The 16,567-nt window shown below is 32.1% G+C and overlaps 2 protein-coding genes and 1 long non-coding RNA gene across 4 annotated transcripts in view; 2 read left to right on the top strand and 1 right to left on the bottom strand.

Annotated features, from left to right (window-relative positions):
• LOC131800864 (carboxypeptidase D-like) overlaps positions 1 to 16,567 on the top strand; it is a 53,459-nt gene that overhangs the window by 9,417 nt on the left and 27,475 nt on the right. For both annotated transcript variants that reach the window (XM_059118719.1, XM_059118720.1), the window contains exon 2: positions 13,684 to 13,919. In XM_059118719.1, the coding sequence (XP_058974702.1) occupies positions 13,684 to 13,919 (236 nt within the window). The remainder of the gene's footprint in view (positions 1 to 13,683; positions 13,920 to 16,567) is intronic.
• Positions 2,153 to 3,286, top strand: LOC131800866 (uncharacterized). Its single transcript, XR_009341615.1, has 3 exons — positions 2,153 to 2,457; positions 2,511 to 3,185; positions 3,250 to 3,286. It is a non-coding gene; the product is annotated as an uncharacterized LOC131800866 (long non-coding RNA).
• Positions 3,847 to 5,394, bottom strand: LOC131800865 (uncharacterized). The gene is made up of 3 exons (XM_059118721.1): positions 5,049 to 5,394; positions 4,855 to 4,980; positions 3,847 to 4,633 (listed from the first exon to the last, which is right to left on the bottom strand). Exons 1-3 carry the CDS (start codon positions 5,282 to 5,284, stop codon positions 4,072 to 4,074), a joined length of 924 nt encoding a protein of 307 aa, XP_058974704.1. The 5' UTR covers positions 5,285 to 5,394; the 3' UTR covers positions 3,847 to 4,071.

The following is a 16,567-nucleotide window of genomic DNA, read 5'->3' as shown; positions in this document are numbered from 1 at the left end:
TGCCAATTTAATATAAAAAACTTATAATTTGTAATATAGAAATGTCAAGAATCTTTTCTTATAAATTCAAAAAAAAAAAAAAAAAAAAACTGAGGAAAATCCACGTGTTTCACGAAAAAGTTCTCAAAAATTCACTATTTTTATTTCAAAAATAATTTAAAATCTTCGAATTCCCGGGAAAATCTTTGAAAATTCAATCTCTTCTATGAAAGTTTCTTGAAAGTCTTAACTTTAAGGTATTCTCGAAAAATTATTTCCAAGATTCTTGGAAAGTCCTTAAATATTGACTGTTTTCTCTAAAAGTTTCCCCGAAAAACTAATTTGAAATCCTCGATTTTCTTAAGAAAGTCTATGAAAATCCATAATTTTTCTCTAAAATTCAAGTGTGTATTTTTTCGAAATTTTGTTTAGAATTTAAGAGTTTCGCATGAAAATTATTAAAAATGTTCAAGTTTCTCGAAAGAACAGTTACCAATAATACACTAGTTAATCGGAAAGATACCTGAAAATGTGAAAGTGCCTCTAAAAATTTATTGAAAAAAATTACAAGTCCTCCGGGAAGTTCCCTAAAAAATATTTTCTTTGGAAAATTATTGAAAATCTTCGAATTCCTCGAGAAAATCCTTGAAAATGAAAAAAATCTTCCATGAAAGTTTATTTGAAAGTCTTAAAAGTTATTGAAAAATCTGTGAAATTCTCGTGAAAGCCCTTTCCCATAAAAGATATTGAAAATCTCCAAGTTTCTCCTTGAAAATGTACGATATTCTATTAAATTTTAGTGAAAATTCAATTCATTTCGAGGGAAAAATATTAAAAATCTTAAAGTTTTGTTTTAATACTTGAAAACTTGAAAGTTTATTTAAAAAGTTTTTCAAAAAGTTATCATTGCTTCCATATTTATATTTTATAATAATACTCAATACTAAAAAAATGGAAAATCTACAAGTTTTCCAAAAATATTCCATGGAAAAACTATTCACGAATTTCTCACAACAAATCCAGGAGTTTCTTGGAAAAAATCTATGAAAATCCATAACATTCTCATGTCACTACTTGAAAACCAACGACATTTTTCGGAAAGATGATTGAAAATCTACAGGTTTTCTCAAAAAATTCTTGAAAATCTTAATATTTTTGCGGAAAATCCTTGAGAATGTTCAAGTTTTTTGAACAAATTCAGGAGTTTTTTGGGAAAAATCTATGAAAATCCATAACTTTCTCAAAGCACTCCTTGAAAACCCAAGACTATTTAGGAAAAGTAATTGAAATACTACACGATTTCTCATAAAATCCTTGAAAATATATATTTTTTTTTTTTTTTTTGAAAAAATCCTATAATAATGTATGAGTTTATAGAAAATGTTTTCAAAAATTGTCAATTTTCTTGGTGGAAAATTATAAAAAAATTTATTTTAAATCCATGAAATTTTCTCCTCAAACCCTTCAGCGAAATATTCTCTTCTAACAACTCGTTTCATTGCCAAACAAATTCAACTCAGAGACGTACTTCATTTCAAATGTATTTGAACAACTGTTTATTTATTTTTTTATTCTCTATTTTCTAACTACCTGACAGGTGACAATACTTTCCCATTGAAAATAGAAATCCCATTGTTTTCCCTCATTGCATTCTATCTTCATGATCTAATCTCCGTTTTCTCTTTCTCACTCTTTGGAAATTTTACCGTTTATATTTCAACAAATTCATTACCAAACAATGTGAACTCTGAGAATTCGTTTCTCTGAGTCTGAGAGAGATGAGGACAGTTGGAGAGAGATCTTTTAAAAAACAAAACAATGTGTAAATCAGGGATGCCAACTTGGTGATTTTACCGCTACTTTCGGTGATTTTTGATGCATAAAAATAAATAATCGCTACAGTAGCGACTTTGGCTGTTTAAGATAAATTTAAATATCCATTCACAATTATGTACTTTGACCGACCTTTTATAGGCCTTGTAAAGAAACTTTATATGTAAGATGGGAATACATAAAGCGCTTATCTGGCTGGCTTCTTCGGAAATCAACCTAAAACTCCTTTGTTCATCTACGAATAAGCCAGCCAAATATGCGCTTTATGTATTTCCACTCGTAGATGAAAAAATTATCTGTAGTGATTTATACATCGGAGCAGTTGACATTCCTGGGGGTCGATTCTGGTTCTATGAAAATATGAAATGAAAAAATTATTTTGAATTTCGTTTTCATAACAACTTTTCATAATTCGTTTTCATAAAAACATATTTTCCGATTCTGATTCATTTTGTGAAAACAATGTTTCAATTCCGTGTCGCAATGAAACTTTTGTAACTATGTTATTGAAATAATTGTAAAGTTGACGTTCATATGTTAACAGGAAAAAAATAATATTGTCGTAAAATCAAACAATGTACGATAAAAAATGTCAAGTTCCATTATATTATATTATATATCGCAAAGACATAGAATAGAACAAAGGTTAGTACAATTATCTAAAAAAGTTAACATGGAATAAATATAAAATTGTTTAGGAACTCGCTTCGAATTCTTAGACGCAGTCTTCGGGATCACCACAATCCATTTGAAATAGCCACAGAGGAGAGCTTTTTTGAGTTGTATAGGATGCCGAAGCATTTGTGTTTGGAACTCATCGAAGAATTGAAGCCATTTTTGCCGAAATCAAGAAGAGTCCATGCAATTCCATGTCATCTAATAGTACTAAGTTCATTACGTTTTTTTGCTACTGGTAGCTTTCAACGAAGTGTAGGACAAGATAATTTATCCGCTTTATCTCAAACATCCGTAAGCAGATGTGTAACTATGGTTGCTAAAGCTTTGAACAATATTTCACACAATTATATAATATTTCCCAAACAAGAAGATTTCCCAGGACTTAAATAAAGTTTATGGAGAAATATCAATTTCCAGGGATTATAGGAGTAATTGACGGCACTCATATTAAAATATCTGCTCCAAGGCGTGAAATTGAGCATATATATTACTGTCGAAAAGGAGGACATTCAAAGAATGTGATGATTATATGCGATTCAAATTATATTATTTTGGCAGCTAACGCACGATTTGGTGGTACAGCACATGATTCTTATGTTTGGAGAAGTTCCCAAGCTTGCAGAAGACTGGAAGATTTATATACTGGAGGAGAACGTAATTATTGGCTTTTAGGAGATAGTGGTTACCCATTGCAGGTAAAATATACGAACGTATTATGTGTAGAGATAATAAAGTGTATTCGTTTAATTTACCAAATAGCCGTGGTTGATGACTCCTATACTTTCAACGTGCAATACATCCGAAGAGCGCTATAACATCGCGCACAAATCGACACGAGCTTTAGTAGAAAGATGTATTGGTATACTAAAATCAAGATTTCGATGCTTATCAAAAGAAAGGACACTTTACTATAGTCCACCAAAAGCAGGTCTGAAAATAAACGCCTGTTTGGTCCTGCATAATTTTTTAGTTCGGAAAAAGATACCGCATCCGGAAATAATATCAGAGGAAATGAATGACAATGGGGAACAAACAAATGCAACTGCGGATATTTCATGCCGAAATATACCAAGTATTGCAAAAAGGCAACGTTCCGAAATAGTTGAAAACGTATTTGCTCAATAGATAAGAATATATTGAAAAATCAATACAATCATTAAAAAAACAAGTGAAAAAGCAGTTGAATACCGTCCACCATTTGGAAAAAATTTAAAAATTCTCAAAAAAAAAAAAACAAAAAACTAAATAAAAAGGCAAAATCCGTTACAAAATTTTTAAAATCTTAAAAATACTATACGAAGACTTGGATCTAAAATTCTGTCTGTACCTATAATGAAGTGTGGGCTTTACCTATACGTGGGCCTAGATAACAAATATTCAATATCAAAAGTCCTGCAGACCAAACACACATTTGAATAAAATTGTATCAATCTACTTCAATTCGTTTGGACGCTAGGGTGATTTCCACGGACAGACAACTTTTATCCACACCTTGCTGATTTGTGTCAAGCTCGTTTCCAAAACAGTTTAAGAATAATCGACATCATTTTTAGTAATGGCTAGAATTTATTTATTATTATGTCAGTAGCCATTATTATTACAAGGTAGAACTTGAATGACTTCCTGTATTCTTTTTAAAAAATCCACTTTTGCTTGTGTATCAGCCTTAATCGCTTCTGTTTGCTCCTTTATAGCTTCAATCTCCCTTTCCTTTAGAGTATTAGACTTTCTCATAGCTTCCACTTTCTCTTCTTCTATTTTAAACAATATTTCAAATTGTGATTCATCAGGATATAAAGCAACCTTCCGTTTTTCTTTCCTTGGTCTTTTTCCTCCCAATTTAATTGTAAATGTGGAATTTTCTCCAGTTTCAAGATCTTCATCCAACTCTACAATTTGGTCATCAAGTATCTCCACCATATCTTCCTGATAGCAAATATCTGATGAGTTATTTTCCACATGTACTCCGGGACTACATAGGAACCCCATCTCCTGAGTTTTATCCCCATCAACCGCTTCTATTTTGGTAATATTTATAATCCTCTGTTCTACTTCAGATAGTTGCTTGATTTTTTTTGGTCCATTAATTCCACTTTTTTGTTCGTCTCTTTTCATCAAAAGGTATTTGGAGCGTGTATGTTGCCTATACGAATGGAAAAAATTGCATAGATAAATGCATGTACAATGACAAACATTGGTTGGTATTAAAATACGTAAAAGCATATCGAGCGATTCCATTTCCATTCTCCGGATCGTTAGATCCATTCTCCCAATTTTGCTCCTCTACAAATAATAATACTTATAACATTCTTCCAAAAAATCTTACTACTATTTTTAATATTCTACAATTAAAATAAGTCATACCTCAAATCACTCCAATATTTTCTCCACTTGGCACCATCCTTCATAGTCCCTCCAATAGCATTCAAGCATTCCGCCAATTCTTTCCATTTTTCTTCTCTATATTTTGCACCATCAACAGTACAAAATCTTCAATATACGTATATTTTTATTTTGTAAAGAAACATGATTTTTTTGTAAAATTTAAATTGTCTTACTTGTCATTCGCCAAATCGACGTTTTCCTCAAGGAAATTTATTAAAAATTCCTTTTGTTCTTCTGAGGCTCTTTTACCACGGACCGATTTTTCCATTTTCATAAAGAAAATTTGTATGAAAAAATATTTTTCAACTGAAAACTTTTTTGATTCAATTTTCATGATTGCATAGAATCGGAATAGCGTACTTTGTGAAAATGTGAAAACACTAGTTTCACTTTCTATCGTTCCTTTCATATGAAAACATTAAAACATATGTTTTTATGTTTTCATAGAACTCGAATCAGTATTTGTATGAAACGGTGAAAAAACTTTTCATTTTACGTTTTCATAGAACCAGAATTGACCCCCTGGTGTCAATATCTCTTCTCATCTGAACTAGAATTTGCATTTAAATTTGAAAAAACATTTTGTTTTGAAAACAAAAACCTATCCCTACTTACCTTGTTTATTTTATAGCCCGACTTCGATCATATGTTGGACTCGGGGAGAGCAGGGGCAGCGGAGATGGCATTTCTAACTTGTCAGTTAACCAGACCAAGCCATGCATTTGAAATTGGCATTAAAATAAATTAAAGTAAATTATTTTGTTGCTATTGTTGTGTTGTAATATAATAATTGAACATGTGTTATTGTTGTTGTTTTTGTTGTCATATAATTAGTTTGGCTCAAAACAATGGAAAATGCTGGGGTGCATCTCCCTCTCTCTCTCAGTCACTTCAAATGTTGACACATTGACATTTGGGGGTTTTTCAATCATTTTTTGTAGGGATGCAAATGCAGAAAGTTTGGAGGAAAAGCTAAGAGGGCAGATTTTCAAGGATTAGTAAAGAATAGTATGAAACATAAATTGGATGGATATAACTCACGTTATACAGGGTGAGATAAAAAACTGCAACAAAGTCAAACGCCATAATTTTTACATTTTTTTTTTAAATTTTATTGAATGAAAGCAAAAAATGTCGGAAATGGCATCAAATGTTTAGAATAAGTATAGATTTGTTCGAATTGGTCACCTTTGGCACGAATTATGGCCTTCAAATAGCCAATGAAACCGTCACACGCTGCCCGAATGTTGCTCAGCGGTATTTTGGCCCATTCCCGGCGAAGCGCTTGCTTGAGGTGATCGACACTTTGGTGTTTCTTAGAGCGCCAACCTTGCTTTCCAAAAAGGCTTCAACGGATTGGTATCCGGAGATTTTGGTGGCCATTGTGCGCTGGATGTGAAGCGAAGAACCTCATTTTGTAACCATTCTTGGGTGGCGCGTGCTGAGTGCGATGGTGCTGAGTCCTGTTGGAATGTCCAAGGTGAGCAGCCAAAATATTTGCGTGCTCAAGGCTTTAATACATCCTCCAGAATATTTTCGCGATAATATTCGGCATTTATTTTGATGCCACGTTCGATTAATACGAGCGTAAGTGGACCATCAGCTGTTATGGCGGCCCAAACCATCCCCATGGCCGGCGCTTGAGTTCTGGTAGCCAACCGAAGGTGCACACTTTCAGTTGACCTCTTTGGCAAGTAAACACGATCATTTTGTTTGCTTACAAACTGCTGGACAACGAATGTTTTTGCTCATCGGAGAAAACCAAATTCGGCAGTTCACCACTTTCGGCCAAGCCAAGCAACTCTTTAACTCTTTTGAGTCTATTTTTTTTTCTGTTGCGGTGTGAGTTCTTGCACTTTTTGGAATTTCAATGGCTTCACCCCGAGCTCGTTTTTCAATATTTGCCGAATGGAATATTGCGATATGTTCAGCTTACGTGCCATTTTTCGGCCACGCGACGCAGGCTTCGATCAAGTCGCTTCTTGACTTTTCGAATCATTTCTGCTGATGTTGCTGTTTTCTTCCGTCCACTTCCTCGACGTCGGGCTACGCTACCAGGATCACGGTAACGAGCGATGGTACGAGACACAAAAGATCTATTCACATTTAAATGCTGGAGTGCTCTAACCATGGCCACTTGTGCTTTTTCAGCCAAATATAAATAAATCACACTATCACGTTTGAATTCCATCGCGAATAACTTTTTTTCTGGAAAATTCTCACCAAAATGCTTTTGAACGCTTGTAAACAATATAATGAGCTGGCACTGGAATCATTTTAACGGCTGTCGGACGAGTGGCTTAGAAATGACAGCAGTCTGAAGTTGGTTATATACGATAAATCAATAATATTATTTTCTAATTTGAAACATTTTCTTCTTAAGCTTTTTAAGGCTATAACCTTAAACTTTAAAAAGTTCCCTAATTTTTTTCGAAAGCAGATGTCATAAGCTTTAATTTGATATAAGATATGTAGAAATAACTAAAAAATTAACAGAGATATCACCAAAAAGTCATCAAGCGCAAAAACGAGCAAACTTGTTACATATTTTTCGTTATCCTGTGTCAGAGGCCATAACCATTTAAAATGACCTTATATAATGACTGCATTGGCAGATTTTGAAAGCAGAATGTTTAAGCTACAAGGCAATATAAAATATGTGTATATAACTAGAGAAATACCAAAGTTATCACCAAAACAACACACATGCCGAAATTTTCAATTTTGGGTTACCTTTTCTGTAAGAGCATTCCAGAGGCTATAACTTTAAAATCTATAGAGTTTTCTCCATAAAATTAATTTACATTTTGAAAGAAGAGGATTCAAGCTTTATTTTAAAGTATGATATATTTATGTACCAGAAGAAATACCACAGCTAGCGACAAATATTGACAAATGACAAAATTTTGAAATTTACAATTTTTTTGCGTTATTGTTATATCGAGACCATAACTTTTTAAAAAGACTATATAGCGATGCCATGTTTACGGATTTTGAAAGAAGAGTCTCATACCTTTACTCTGATATAAGATATGTTAATATAATCTAACAAATACTTAAGTTATAGCCAAAACATGAAGTCTGTCGAAATTTGTAAATTTTGCAGATTTTTTCCGTAAGCGCATTCCAGAGGCCATAACTTTGAAACCTATAGAATTTTCGCCATAAAATTTGTTTCAATGAAAGCAGAGGACTTAAGCTTTAATTTAATGTATATTACATTGACGTACCAGAAGAAATATCACAGCTCTCGGCAAAAATGTTCAAATGACAAAATTTTAAAGTTTGAAATTTATTTTGTGTTATCGTTTTATTGAGACCATAACTTTTTAAGAAGACTATGTACCGTTGCCATGTTTACGGATTTTAAAAGAAGGATCGCATACCTTTACACAGATGTAAAATATGTTAATATAATCTAACATATACATAAGTTATAGCCGAAAAATCACAACTGTTGAAATTTATAAATTTGGCAGATTTTTTCCGTAAGCGCATTCCAGAGGCCATAACTTTAAATTCTATAGAGTTGTTGTCATAAAATTTAGTTCGATTTTGAAAGCAGAGGATTTAAGCTTAAATTTAATGTATATTACGTTGACGTACCAGAAGAAATACCTCAGCTATTGGTAAAAATTTACAAATGACAAAATTTTGAAATTTGCTATTTTTTTGCGTTATTGTTTTATCGAGACGGTAACTTTTTAAGAAGACTATGTAACGGTTCCATGATTACAGATTTCGAGAGAAGAGTGTCATAGCTCTACACTGATGTAAGATATGTTAATATAATCTAACAAATACTTAAGATATAGCCGAAAGATCAAATCTGTCGAAATTTGTAAATTTGGCAGATTTTTTCCGTAAGCGCATTGCAGAGGCCATAACTTTAAAATCAGTAATGCTTTTGCCATAAAAATTGTTTCTATTTGGAAAGCAGGGGATTTAAGCTTTAATTTAATGTATATTACATTGGTGTACCGGAAGAAATACCACAGCTTACGGCAAAAATTGACAAATGACAAAATTTTGAAATTTGCTATTTTTTTGCATTATCGTTTTATTGAGACCATAACTTTTCAAGAAGACTATGTAATGGTTCCATGCTTGCTGATTTCGAAAGAAGAGTGTCATAGCTTTACACTGATGTGAGATATGTTAATATAATGTAACAAATACTTAAGTTATAGCCGAAACATCAAATCTGTCGAAATTTTTAAATTTGGTACATATTTTCGGTAAGCATGTCCTAGGGGCCATAACTATGAAAGCAATCGAGATGTGGTAATAGAATGACTTTGCTTTTGAAAGCAGAATGTCTAAGCATTAGTTAGATGAAAAATATGTATAAATATTAGAACAAATAACAGAGATATCGGGAGACTTGTTTTCACATTTGGGAGACTTGTTTTCTAAGAACATTCTAAAGGGAATGACTTTCAAATCAATGAGGATATGGCCAGTCTGCTTGATCAATTAATATTCACTTATGTGAACTGGCTTAGTTTTGGTATGGTGGGGCGTGTGAAACCCCCTTGCTTATTTCTGAAACGCATGCCTGCCAAACGGAGTTGCCGCATTGTGGCCAGTCTGCTTGATTAATAAATATTCACTTTTGTGAACCGACTTCGTTTTGGTATGCTGTGACGTGTGAACCCCCCTTTTTTACTTCAGAAACGCATTGCCTGTCAAACAAATAATCCCTAATTATGCATAATTTAATAACAAGTCATGCGACAAGCAATAGGTGGGAGTTTTTGAAGTGTCAGTTGGGTAACATGTTTTAATTATCACCCCAAAAAAATTAACAAGAATAATCAAAAAATGTCAACAAACAAAAACAGACTATGTTGACACATTTATGCATATCGGGTGTGTGTCAATTTTCTTTCCCAAAACAAAAATAAACATAAATGAGGCATAAAATTCAAATCTGAAAGTTATAAATTCAAATTTTATTTGGCTACTGTGCGTTATGTTATCCAATGTCTTGTGGATTATTACAGGTCTTAGGTTTGGATTCGAGATTTTATTTGTTTTGTTATTGCCTACTTTTTTATTTCGTTATGGGAATTAAATTAACAATGAATGGGATTTTAAGCTATTCATTTTAATATCCATTGTAAATTCGAATCGCATTGATGGCTATTAGGCGTATTACAAGTTATTTGCTTGTCAGGGTTATGACTATTTGCTTTTCTCATTTTGAGTAAGAGGATTTATTGGCGAATGCAACTAGAAACATATTTTAGCTTTCCGGCAATCGGGAAATTATGGAAACTAAAAAGTATATCCTATTCCTATTTAAATTACGAAAATTTATGAAAAAATCCCTGATTGGATGACCAAAATATCGCCCAAAGCGTGGAGTCCCAAATTCGTCAGTTTTTTTAGGAGTTTTGCGTAACCTCTTTCAAGGAGGCATGGCTTCTAAAGTTTCTCTTAAATTACCATAAAATTGGATGTCATTGAAAGAAAATATCCCAGACTGTAAAAAAAACTGAATTTTGTAGGCCTACCCGAAAAAAATCCAAAGATATCGACGAGAGCACCAAAATCTTTCACTTTGGCCATTTTGCAATATTCTGCAGTAGCCAAGTTCTATGGAGCGTAACTTCTAAAGTAAACGGCATATCTAACTATAATTTTCTGAGTTTGAAAAAGGACTCTTAATCTCTAAAAGAAATGAATTACAGCCACATAGTTCATCAAATACCAAAAATGAGATGGGAAATACTAATTTCCAAATTTTTTGAATATTTAAAAAGTTTCCGTAATGACTTTCTGGGGACCATAACTTCGCAAATTCTCTATAGAATATTATTAAATAACATTCTCCTTCAAATTATATTGTCTCATCTCTAACCTAAAGTAAGTTAGGTTGATGTAGCTACGCAAATACGAGAAATATCGGAAAAAATATGCAAGTTTCAGAACATTGTAAAATTCTTACATTTTTTGCGTAGTCTCCTTTCGGACTATAACTTTCTAAATGCTACATGAACTAGAGAAAAACTGGTTCGACTTCAAAATTCAAAGAAACTTTGAGGTTTAAATGAAAGTAAAAATTGTCGATGTAGCTACCCAAATAGCTGAGATATCGTCAAGGGAATACAGCGACCGGAATTTTTAAATAATTCTCTCTTCTTTTCGCAATCAGTTCCTAGGCCCATAACTTTTAAAATAGTCATGATATTCTAACCAAATGAACGAATTACAAGTGAGAGACCACCCTACCTTCAAATTAATGTAATTTATGTTGGTATGGCTTATGAAATACCAGAGATATCTTCAAAAGATTGCAAGCGCCCGACTTTTTGGTTATTGTAACATGTTTTCCGTATACACTTTCATGAGGCCATAACTTTTCAAGTAGTCGATATATTGGAATAACGTTTCTTGATATTTAAAGCGAAGCATTTTATTGTTCCATTATCACTTATTTTTCTTGATATAACTGTTAACATGCCAGAGATATCGCAAAAATTCGAAAGTACCCAACTTTTACAACATTGTTGAATTTTCCCGTAAACATTTTCCAGGGGTCATAACTTTTGAAATAGTTCTTGGGTCATTACAAAATTACATTAAAATGAAAGAGCAACATCTCCTCTTCAAAATGAGGTATATATTGGCGGAATCTCGGGTATTTGGAGGGCTAAAATACCCGAGATACCGCCAAGAGAAAACAATAAACGGAATTTTTAATTGGCTATTACTTGTTTCCGTAATCCTTTGCTAGACCCATAACTTTTAAAAGAGCTAAGTTATTGTGGGCAAATGACCCAATTACGAACGAAAGATAATCCGCCTTCAAATGCATGTACTTTATATTGCCGCGGCTAATCACATATCGAAGATATAGTGAAAAGTCGGCATATGTCCAATTTTGTGGATATTGTAACATGTTTTTTGTAAACACTTCAACGAGGCTATAACTTTTCAAGTTGTGGATGGATTGGACTAAAATTTTTTGATATTTTAAGAAGAGCATTTTATTGTTCCAATAGATTTTTATTGTTCCTAGATTTCTTAATATAACTGTTAATGTGCCAGAGATATCGCAAAAATTTGAATTTGCCAAATTTTACAACTTTCTTGATTTTTTGCGTAAACATTTTCTTTGGGTCATAACTTTTGAAATTGTTTTAGGATCTTTATGAAATTACAGAATATTGAATGTACAACACCTCCTTTTCAAAGTGTAGAAGATTACAAAGATGTAGCTCTTTAAATACCAGAGATATCACAAAAAGTACACAGGTGCTCAAGTTTTTAAATTTTGAATTTTTTTTCGTTATCAAATCCATTAGGGCATAATTTCTAAACTAGTTGGCGTACTTAGATGAAACGAGATATTTGTGAAAGAGTAATGTTTGGTCTTTTAAATTATGGTAAAAATTATTATGTAGCGGATAATATTTCGGAGATATCGGTAAAACTTACAAACTACCAAAAATCTTAAAGCTTAATCAAATTTTAGAAAAGAATGTTCCAAGGGTCATAACTTTTGAAGTGGTCGACATAACATAAAGAAGTTTCATAATTTTGGTCTTAGCTTCAAATTGATACCTCGATATACCGATATCACTCAAATTTGCCATTTTTGTAGAATTTTTACGCAAACAATTTGTTGGAGCCATAACTTTTTTGGGGTTCGGTAGATTTCTCTAAAGAAGATTGATTTTGAAAGAGGAATGACTTATCTGAAACTTGTTTTCTAAATTTGTGAATATAAATGTCCGTACACCAGAGATATCGCCAAAAGATGGCTAGTGTTGCAATTTATTTAATTTTGAGTCATGATGCTCAATGAATCGTAGCTTTGGATGTAGTCTGTAGATCGTTTTAAAACCTCTTAATTTAAAAAAAATGAACCAGAACTCTTTTAATGAGTGCAAATTTGTTGATATAACCTACTCAATGTCCGCGATATAGTCCTAAATTTACAAATAGTGCAAAAAATGTCGCGAGTATTTTTGATGAGTAGTTGTTCCTATATCTTTTTCTATAAGCCTCGAGCTTACTCAACCTTCTAACTTATTTTGACCTTTAATAAGCCATACAAGAACTCTTTTAATTAGTGTAAATTTGTTGATATAACTTACCAAATAACATAGGTATAACCATGTTCAAAAGCACTTTGGTTCATTAAAACCCTGATCATTGAATCCCCAATTCTATGGTCGAATCTCAATCAAACGTGCTAAATAGTTTAACCTTAACGGTTTCGAATACAAAAACTGTGTCAAATTTCCAATTTACCTACAAAATTCCCATCATAAATTAATAAACAACAAAAAAAAATGTGACAATAATACAAATCGTGACCATAATTTCAAATGAACGTCGTTTCAAGAAGGAGCCTCTGCTGTGTTTTGGCATTGGCGGCTTTAAAGATTTCACTGGCATGTAATGCCCAGACAAGTTTTCTGTTTAACAAATAATCTTAAAAAAACGCCAAAACAATAATTGAGTTTGTTCTTCATCACAATTCTGATTGTTTAGATTTTATTGTTGTTGCTGATGTTTTTGTTTTCTATAAAAATTTAATATCGTTGCTAATTGTTTGCAGCTGAAGCCTTGCTCTTAATTTTAAAGAAAAATTAACAAGCAATATTGGAGTACTCTGAACTTTAAAGTGCTAATTTGTTTAAATGACAATGCACAAATGTTTATACGCTTCAACTATTTGGGGGATTTTAAAAATTCCCCGGATAAGTTAAAAACAATTAGTTAACAATTTTAATTTCCTCCTAAAATCTCTTTCATGATTATTAATATCCTTTGTCTGTTTTGTCTTTCCAGGAAGGTAATTGTGAATCTTTGCCCCATTATATTGGTCGCACCAATGCCGCTGGTGTTGATTTAAATCGTGATTTTCCTGATCGCTTGGATTCCCAACAACAAATACAACAAAAATCGCTGAATCGCCAACCGGAAACTGCAGCCATCATTGAATGGGTATTGAATAAACCATTTGTTTTGTCGGCCAATTTCCATGGCGGTGCTGTGGTAGCCAGCTATCCATACGACAATTCATTGTAAGTATCCATGATGAACATGATTATTATTATCTACATTTTAAAAGATCGATTAATAAAAACGATAACATGGAAGATAAATTGGCAATTCAATATCCTACATTTCAAAATTATGGAAAGTTAGGAAAATGGGTTGTCGATTTCGTTTTTAGGAAAAATGCACACAATGTGAGAGGTATCTAGATTGCTAATTACAAAGTCGATAAGGGCAAGATATAACTCTGCAACAAGAATTTATTTCATGTAGATAGACCAAATGCCTAAAAAGATATGGACGATATGGAGGTTCCAAAATTCACACTTTCATCTTTCTTAAATGATTTTCAGCATATGACAGGAATTTTTACCAAAAGCTCGCATTCATTTTAAGTTAAGATGTTCTTTATTCAGAATCGAGCAACTTTATGAATATACAATGATTACTTCCGAAGTTAGGGACCCTAGAAAACAATTACTTAAAAAATATTAAAAACTGGAAAATGTTGGGTATTTTTGTTTTTTTGGACAAGTTTTTAGTATTGAATAAAATATAATGAAAAAACATGAGCAAAATTTTAAGATTACGTTTTAATATTTCAAGATCGGTTTATTTGCTGAATAACTAGCGATTACTATAGAAGTTATGACCTCAGAAAGGGTGTTGCGCAAGAAATTTCAACATTGGGAAATTGTGAGAGAATGTGAACTTTTTACTATAACTCAGGAATTTGTTCAGATATACTGGAGTTATGCATATCAATTTAAAGGCCAGATACTGCTCTTCAAAATCAATGTTTTTCTTGAGTATATACCGATTACTCAGGAAGTTATGCTATAGAGAACATGGTTACTCAAAAATTTTTAAAGATTGACAAATTTTGAATTTTTATACTTTTTGCCATAACTCAGGAATTTACCCAGATATGTTGGAAATATGTAAACGCATTTAAATCCCAGATATTACTCGTTCAAAATCAATTTCTTTCATGTCTATATACCGATTACTCATGAAGTTATGCTATCGAGAACATGGTTACTCAAAATTTTTGTAAAGTTTAAAAAAATTTTAATTTTTAAGTTTTATGCCATAACTCAGGAATTTATCCAGATATATTGGAAATATGTAGCCACATTTAAAGCTCAGATACTTCTCTTTCGAAATCATTTTATTTCATGGGTATATACAGATTACTCAGGAAGTTATGCTATCGAGGATATGGTTACTCGAAATTTTGTAAACATTGACAAAATTTAAACTTTTAAACAATTTGCCATAACCCAGAAATTTATCCAGATATATTGGAAATGTGTAACCACATTTAGAGCCCAGATATTTCTCGTTCAAAATCAATTTATTTTATGTGTATATACCGATTATTCAAGAAATTATGCTATCAAGAACATGGTTACTCAAAATTTTGTAAACATAGAAAATTTTTTGATTTTTAAACCTTTTGCCATAACTCAGGAATTTACCCAGATATATTGGAAATATGTAACCACATTTTAAGCCCAGATATTACTCGTTCAAAATTAATTTATTTCATGTATATATACCGATTACGCAGGAAATTATGCTATCAAGAACATGGTTACTCAACATTTTGTAAAGATTGACAAATTTTGAAATTTTAAATTTTTTGCCATAACTTAGGAATTTACCCAGATATATTGGAAATATGTAACCACCTTTAAAGCTCAGATTTTTCTCGTTCAATATAAATTTATTTCATGTGTATATACCGATTACTCAGGAAGTGTTGCTGTCGAGAACATAGTCACTCAAAATTTTGTAATATTTGACAAATTTTGAATTTTTTAACTTTTTGCCATAACTCAGAAACTTACCCAGATATATTGGAAATATGTATTCATATTTAAAGCCCAGATACTACTCTTTCAGTATCAATTTATTTCCGGTGTATATACCGATTACTTGGGAAGTTATGCTACACATAACATGGTTACTCAAAATTTTGTAAAGATTGACAAATTTTGAATTTTTTAACTTTTTGCCATAACTGAGGAATTTATCAAGATATATTGGAACTATTTAAAAACATTTAAAGCTCAGAAATTTTGCTTTCAAAATCAATTTATCTCATGTGTATGTACCGATTACTCAGGAAGTTATGCTATCGAGAACATGGTTACTCAAAATTTTCTAAAGATAGAAACATTTTGGGATTCTTAAATTCATTGCAATATCTCCGATTTTTCTTTAGATACATGGTTATAGGGTATATACATTTAAAGGCCAACTGTTTTTCTTTCATCCTCGAGTAATTTCAGGATATAACATCGACTACTTTAAAAGTTATGGGTACCCGAAAGCGAATACCCAACAACTTATGGTTCTTTTAGAATCGTATATTGGCACTTTGAAAGCGGGCAACGACTTTGTAATATTCTTATTTTTCTTCGTATGTGTTACTTATCGTATGAAACTGGTTATGAAGTTTCTTCAAATCGTGTAACCGGTTATCAAGAACAAGTAATTAGAATTTTTTTGTTCCTGAATTTTAATCAAATTTACTAATTGATAACGGCCGCCAATGAACTTTATAACACTCTATTGGTATTTATAACCGAATACCAACTGCTTACTATCAGTAATCGGTTATGATCTGGAGTATATCTCTGTTCTTTGGAACCGGTTATCGTGTGTC

This window comes from Musca domestica, unplaced genomic scaffold, assembly GCF_030504385.1.
Source record: "Musca domestica strain aabys unplaced genomic scaffold, Musca_domestica.polishedcontigs.V.1.1 13, whole genome shotgun sequence".
NCBI classification, from domain to species: domain Eukaryota; kingdom Metazoa; phylum Arthropoda; class Insecta; order Diptera; family Muscidae; genus Musca; species Musca domestica.
Note: the sequence above shows the minus strand (reverse complement) of the source record. Positions and strands in the feature narration are given on the sequence as shown.

Bases quoted from the DNA above. Each gene is read 5' to 3' on its own strand.
- LOC131800865 (XM_059118721.1), bottom strand. From the start codon at position 5,284: ATGAAAGGAACGATAGAAAGTGAAACTAGTGTTTTCACATTTTCACAA. The intron at 4,981-5,048 runs GTAAGACAATTT...CGTATATTGAAG, and splicing joins GTCGATTTGGCGAATGACAA to ATTTTGTACTGTTGATGGTG. The intron at 4,634-4,854 runs GTATGACTTATT...CCATTCGTATAG, and splicing joins AAATATTGGAGTGATTTGAG to GCAACATACACGCTCCAAAT.